General features: G+C 54.8%; 1 protein-coding gene across 1 annotated transcript; it reads right to left on the bottom strand.

The window, feature by feature from the left end:
* On the bottom strand, positions 1 to 2,840 carry LOC133892630 (indole-3-acetic acid-amido synthetase GH3.8). Its single transcript, XM_062333520.1, has 2 exons — positions 1,940 to 2,840; positions 1 to 1,854 (listed from the first exon to the last, which is right to left on the bottom strand). Exons 1-2 carry the CDS (start codon positions 2,389 to 2,391, stop codon positions 477 to 479), a joined length of 1,830 nt encoding a protein of 609 aa, XP_062189504.1. The 5' UTR covers positions 2,392 to 2,840; the 3' UTR covers positions 1 to 476.
* Between the last annotated feature and the right edge of the window lie 3,703 nt (positions 2,841 to 6,543).

Raw genomic sequence — 6,543 nt, 5'->3', positions numbered from 1 at the left:
TTAAACCCAAATGGTTGTACGCAAATCATTTCCCTTTTTACTCTCATGAAGCCCGAGATCGGTTCGCCTGAAATGGAATGTCTAGAGGCCGAAGAACCAGGAAAGGGCCGTTCGCCTGTGGTCTCCAAAGCGGCAGAATTGTCTAGCTAGCGACCACTTCTAGCAATTGGAAGTTTGGAACAAGATATTGTGCAGAGCTCGTACAGTTCCTCAGAAACGCTAAATTATCACATACCTCAAACGGACAAACACTATTACTACCAGTAACCTCATACTGTCATTCAGTACATCGACTGTTCCTTCAGCTCTCCACTCTCATGACTCACAGCATCAAATTTACCCTCATGCCACTAACTGGCACCAAGCATCAAGTTACAAAATTAACAAATATTTAGGCGCACGCACACTCTAACTCCGCAGGCATGGTCCAGGATGCAGCGGTATCCGACAGTCTAAGCCGACCATTCTTCTCCGTTCTAGTCCGACCGCTGACCAGGCATCCAGTGCGGCAGAGCAGGGCTGAAGTGGCTGGACACGACGCGCGAGTCGAGCAGCTCGATGATGGGCGGGAACGTCACGCACCGGGGCACCTTGTACTGGTTAATGGACGCGCCGCGGGAGATGGCGTAGTCCATCAGCTCCTCGAAGGTGCCGGGCCGCACGACCCGGATCTCCAGCGGACCGATCGAGCCGTCCGCGACGCGGCTCTGCCGGTACACCGTGTTCAGTGCCTCCTCCATCTCGAGGCAGCAACTGTCGAGCGTGTCCTTGTCCACCGCGACGCCACCGGCGACGGGCCCCTGTGTCAGGAGCTCCCAGTAGATGACGTAGTGCCCCGGGATGCTCTTCGTGTACGCCTGGCTGGTGTACTCCACCACGGCCGCGCCGTGCGGGCGGAGCAGCGCAGAAGCGCGCTCCACGGCGCGCTGCAGCTCGGCCTCGTCGGTCTTGTCGGACTCGATGGACAGGAGCACGTTCTTGCGGCGCACGAACCGGAACTCCGGTGCGGCGTTGTGGAACCCCGTCACGCGGAGGACGTCGCCCACGCGGTACCGGTTCAGCCCGGCGTAGGTGGTGATCACCAGCTCGTACTCGCGCCCGGCCTCCACGCTGGCGAGGTCCACCAGCTGGCTCGCGTCGCCGCCGGACGCCGCGGCGTCCACGGGGAGGAACTCGAAGTAGCCCATGTTGGGCATGATGGTGTAGGACACCTCCGACGGGTCGCACATCGGGCGGAGGTTCAGGCCGAAGTAGCACTCCGAGGACGCGTACATTGTGCAGGCCATCGGCAGGCCGCCGCTGTAGTACTTAAGGGTCGGGATGTACTGTGCCATCGCGCCGGTGACGATGACGTCGAGGTACTTGGTGTTCGGCCAAATGCGCGTGATGATGCCGGTCCAGTCGCCCTTGGAGCACTCGGCGCGGATGAGCTCGGCGAGCTCGGGGTCAGGGCGGAGGATGCCGGCGACCGCCTCGCGCACCGAGAGGTCGGTGACTCGCGCGGTGAGCACGCCGGCCTCGATGTCGGCGGCGAGCTGCTCCCAGTTGATTTGTAAGAAGCGGATGGCGCGCAGGAGGCCGGAGGCGAACACGGCGCCAACGCGGAGCACGTCGAGGCGCTGGCACAGGCCGCACACCATCTGCGCGTACATGCTCTGGAACGCGTCCGCGCAGAGGATGGTCGCCGTCGGGCTCGTGTAGTTATTGTAAGCGTCGAACGGGCGGTTCTTGAAGTGATCGCTCTTGTAGTAGCTCGTGAGGACGGGCCGTGCCGGCAGGCCGCCCGGAGTCCTCGTCTCTGATTTCACGAAGAGGAAATGGAGAGCCTTCCCCTTGTCAAGCCCGGACACATACCTGCACACAATCATTCAACCGCCATTACTAGCTGTACTTGAGCACGTGTGCTGTCAAAATTAATTTACAGAGTTCCAATACTTACAGGTTCATGACTGGCATCTGAAGACTGTACAGCAGCTGGCGGCGGTCGAGCTCGTCCTCGATGGTGGGCATCAGCTTGCGCTCGCCGGCCGACGTGCCGGAGCTGGTGAGGAACTCGGAGACGGGGTGCCCCGACAGGATGGGTGAACGGTCGCCGTCGGCAATGCGCCGGATGTACGGCTGCAGGTCTTCGTACGTCGCCATCGGCACCCTAGCACGGAAGGTGGAGCGGTCTGTGGCGCCGGCGAGGCCGCATTTGGCGAGGTACTCGGTCTCGGCGTTGCGGCCGAGGATCTCCGCTAGCACGCGCTCCTGCACGGCGTCCACGTTGGAGGTCATCTCTTCGATGAACCGGAGCTTCTCGGCGTCGAGTTCCTTCACCGCCACCGCCGGTGGCGAGGCCGGGCTCCGGAGCGCCGCGCCGGTGGTCGACACGTCGGTCATCACTGCCATTGACTCGATCCAAACACTAACCGCGAACGCTAGCTAGCAGCTGTGTAGGATGTGTGGGGGCTTGGGGAGGGACACGAAATGTTTTCTGCTGCTGCTGTGTGCTTGGGTCGGAATGGCTTGGGATTGTGAGGTATTTATAGTGGGACGCGAGCTTGGCGAGTTGGCGCCGGCGAGGGTGTGGAGCAGTGGGACGGGAAGAAGGACACGGGTGACATCTGGGGCTGTCGCCTACGATACGGCAGCGGCGGGGCCCGGTGTCCTGTCCAGGGGTGGACAACCGCCCGGCACGGTGGGGGCGGCCGGACTGCCACGTCGTAGCGGCCCCCGATGAGGCCGTGGAAACGTGGCCGCCGGGCCCTGGCCGTGTCGAGAACTTCACCACGCGCGCGGTAGTTTCCTGACCGATGATGCGTGGACGCTGCAAATTTCTCTACAGCTTGGTCGTGGAAATGGTGCATGCAAATCGTGTAAGACTCGCTGATTGATCGTCTGATGATCCAATCCGTTATGAGTTGTTATCAGCGCAAGGGAAGGAGAAGGCAGATACGTCAGCCCAGATTCGGGAGGGTTCTCAGCTCGGCGAGTTGCTGAATCGAACGCAACATCTTTTTCAGCTCAGCGAGTCGCCGAATTGAATGCGAAATCTCTGTGGCCTGCCTGCCGCCTGCTCGAACATGTGCTGCCGTCGGACGGGGAGGGGCCGAGCGAGCTGGCCTTATCCACGCACGACTTTTACCGGCGCAGCCTTTGTCGAGCCGCTTTTGGCTGGACACGGAATTCCGTGCCGTGCTCCAACAGGCCGATCGAACCGGGCGCCGCGCATCAGCAGACAGCCGCACGTAAGCGGGCGCGCCATCGGCTCGGCCGATTCGGGAAAGGGCCACGCCGAACTTCCCCTTCGGCGCGCGCACCGACCGCGAAGGTCGGCGTCACGTCTTAACGCATGGCCGTCTACGGCTCAGCGGCGGTTACGTCGCGCGCGCGCGCGCGGCTAACCTGGCGAGGCGAGGTGCATTGAATCGCCGCGGTTGGGGAGGTCAGCGTGTGGGACACTGGGATTAGACTAACTCGCCTCAGGTAACGTCTGGCGGCCACGTGAAGCCGACGCAAGTTGTAACATGCTCGACGCGCGCAGGGTCCGGTCTACGACTGGATGCCTGACTGGATGGCATGGCCGATAAATATTCTTTGCGCCAATCACTCGACTCGTGAACTCGACACGCGCCGTGGCACGGGCAAAAGAAAAATCCGAGCTTGCTTAGTGCAAAGATCTGGCCGAGATACGGTTCGCGTTAAACGAAACTTCGAATCAACGGCCTGGCAAATTTTATTGCAACATGCGGGGATGCCCGCGTACGCTCAGGCGCGGTCGCCCGGCGCGGCTCGTGTGCGCAGGTGGTTCTGACCGACGTGCACCGCCCATGTGATGCGAGTGCACACATCAATATATCTAGATATAGATGTTCACATTTTTGGAATTAGACAGTGTATAAAATATGAATTTGATTTTTTTGAATTACTAATAATTAAGATTAAGTTTTTTCAGGTTCACTCGGATGAGCCAATATAGCTTTGGGAAAGAAATTCTATAAAACCATTCACCGAAAGACACACGAGATCTTAATCCATACCGTCTTTCTCTGATACAATAGCTAACACGTGCAACTAATAGAAAGAAATAGGACACATAGCATACATATGAGATGATGTTTGTATGAGATCGTAGCTTTGCCCTTGTGCCGTTGCGGTCCGTAAGCAGTATTGGTCGGGCGCGCGAGGCGGCATCAGCGGGTGGCTTGCTCCTGCATAGCACAGGTTGGGGACGGGCAGTGGTACTACTATACGGTGGCGAGACGAGGCGCGCGCGGGCGTGTGCGTTGGTTGCGCGGCCGCGTACGTGGTCTAGCTAGCGCGTGCTCGGCAGTCGGCACCGAGTAGCCAGTCAGTCCACCGCGCGCCGAGGCTGGCAGGCGGGTGCGTGTGGACGGGCAGCCGACGAGTCCAGCGGACGCGCGCGGCCCGTGAAATGACGCGCGGTTGGGTAAAGAAGAGCCGCGGCACGAACGGCTGTGGTGAACGTGCCGGCAAGTGCCGCGAGGCTTCGCTTTTGCGCGACAGGGAGACGGGTGAAAAGGCTGGGGTTTCTGCCACGTGAACCAGAAGGGAACAAGACATTTGTTAAGACCTTTTGTCCACTTCCATGCCCGCCCGTGTTACGAATTTCTTGGGGCGGGTAACAGTCATTTTGTTGGTCGTCGCTTAGCTCAACTATAATAGTTATAGTTTGTTATTATTTTTTAGTTGGAAGAGTATATTTTTTAAAATTTATATGGTTTTTGTCATTTATAATTTTTCATATGTCAGAGAGGATAGAGGTGCTAAGTGATTCAAGTAATAGTTTATAATCTCTTTTTTTCAAGAGCTATTACTTGCTCCCTCTCTTTTCTACGAGGTATGAGTAGTCATGCTAATCGCAATATTGAGAAATGTAGTTTCTCAACTAACAGTTAGCAATTATTTTCAACAATTAGAGATACCCTTATTGTTTCTTACTTGGTTTCATGCCTGGGAGGTCGACCATGGAAGCTATCTTCTTGTTACGATAACTTATGGAGAGATACAGGGAGCAAAAGAAGGACTTGCATATGGTGTTCATTGACTTAGAGAAGGCTTACGATAAGATACCGCAGAATGTTATATGGTGGGCCTTGGAGAAGCACAAAGTCCCAACAAAGTATATTACCCTTATCAAGGATATGTACGATAATGTTGTGACAAGTGTTCGGACAAGCGATGGTGACACCAATGATTTTTCCAATTAGAATAGGACTGCACCAAGGGTCAGCTTTGAGCCTTTATCTTTTTTGCTTTGGTGATGGATGAGGTCACAAGGGATATACAAGGTGATATCCCATGGTGTATGCTCTTTGCAGATGATGTGATGCTTGTCGACGATAGTCGGACGAGGGTAAATAGAAAGTTGGAGCTGTGGAGACAGACCTTGGAGTCGAAGGGTTTTAGGCTTAGTAGAACTAAAACTGAGTACATGAGGTGCGATTTTAGTACTACTAGGCACGAGGAGGATGAGATTTGCCTTGACGGGCAGGTGATACCTCAGAAGGATACCTTTCGATATTTGGGGTCGATGCTGCAGAAGAATGGTGAAATCGATGAAGATGTGAGCCATCGAATCAAAGCCGTATGGATGAAGTGGCGCCAAGCTTTCGGCGTCCTCTGCGACAAGAAAGTACCACAGAAGCTCAAAGGCAGGTTCTATAGGACGGCAATTAGACATGCGATATTGTATGGCGCAGAATGTTGGCCAACTAAAAGACGACATGTCCAACGGTTGAGTGTAGCGGAGATGCGCATGCTGAGATGGATGTGTGGCCATACAAGAAAGGATCGGGTTCGAAATGATGACATACGTGATAGAGTTGGTGTAGCACCAATTGAAGAGAAGCTTGTCCAACATCGTTTGAGATGGTTTGAGCATATACAGCGTAGGCCCTCAGAAGCGACTGTACATAGCGGAAGAATAAAGCGTGCGGATAATGTCAAGAGAGGTCGAGGTAGACCAAACTTGACATGGGAGGAGTCTGTAAAGAGGGATCTGAAAGACTGGAATATCACCAAAGAACTAGTCATGAACAGGGGTGCGTGGAAGTTAGCTATCCACGTGCCAAAGTCATGACTAGACTTGTAAGATCTTATGGGTTTTATCTCTTGCCTACCCAATTTATTTGGAACTGAAAGGTTTTGTTGTTGTTGTTGTACTGTTTCTTACTTGGGGCCGGCCTGTGTAAAGTGTGAACTGTAAAGGCGGTGACTTGTGTTTTGAACGGTCAGGCGGTAGTTAGCCTGCTACTTGGACTTCGGTGACTGTGGAACCGCGGAGCTATTAGTTTCTTTTGTTGTTGTTACAAGTAGGATCATCTGTAAGTGTATAAAATGTTGTCCTCGCATCAGCCACGAAGTCTCGGCTTGCAGATGCGATTCAGTCGGTGTGTTGAATATTTGGAGTTACAGCTGCTATGTGATGTGCGTGTGGAATAAGACTCGGAACAAAATCAGAAAAGGCTACTGTCGAGATACTTCCAGGCCATTTTCCAAAGGAATATATTTGGTGTCAGTATGCATACATGGTTTACT

This window comes from Phragmites australis, chromosome 15 (genome assembly GCF_958298935.1).
Source record: "Phragmites australis chromosome 15, lpPhrAust1.1, whole genome shotgun sequence".
In the NCBI taxonomy this organism is placed as follows: domain Eukaryota; kingdom Viridiplantae; phylum Streptophyta; class Magnoliopsida; order Poales; family Poaceae; genus Phragmites; species Phragmites australis.
This window is presented reverse-complemented; position numbering and strand designations above follow the sequence as displayed.

What these genes read in the sequence shown, in the direction of transcription:
- LOC133892630 (XM_062333520.1), bottom strand. Translation starts at nt 2,391, where the DNA reads ATGGCAGTGATGACCGACGTGTCGACCACCGGCGCGGCGCTCCGGAGC. An exon ending in CAGATGCCAGTCATGAACCT is followed by an intron (nt 1,855 to 1,939) that starts GTAAGTATTGGA and finishes GATTGTGTGCAG; the next exon opens with GTATGTGTCCGGGCTTGACA.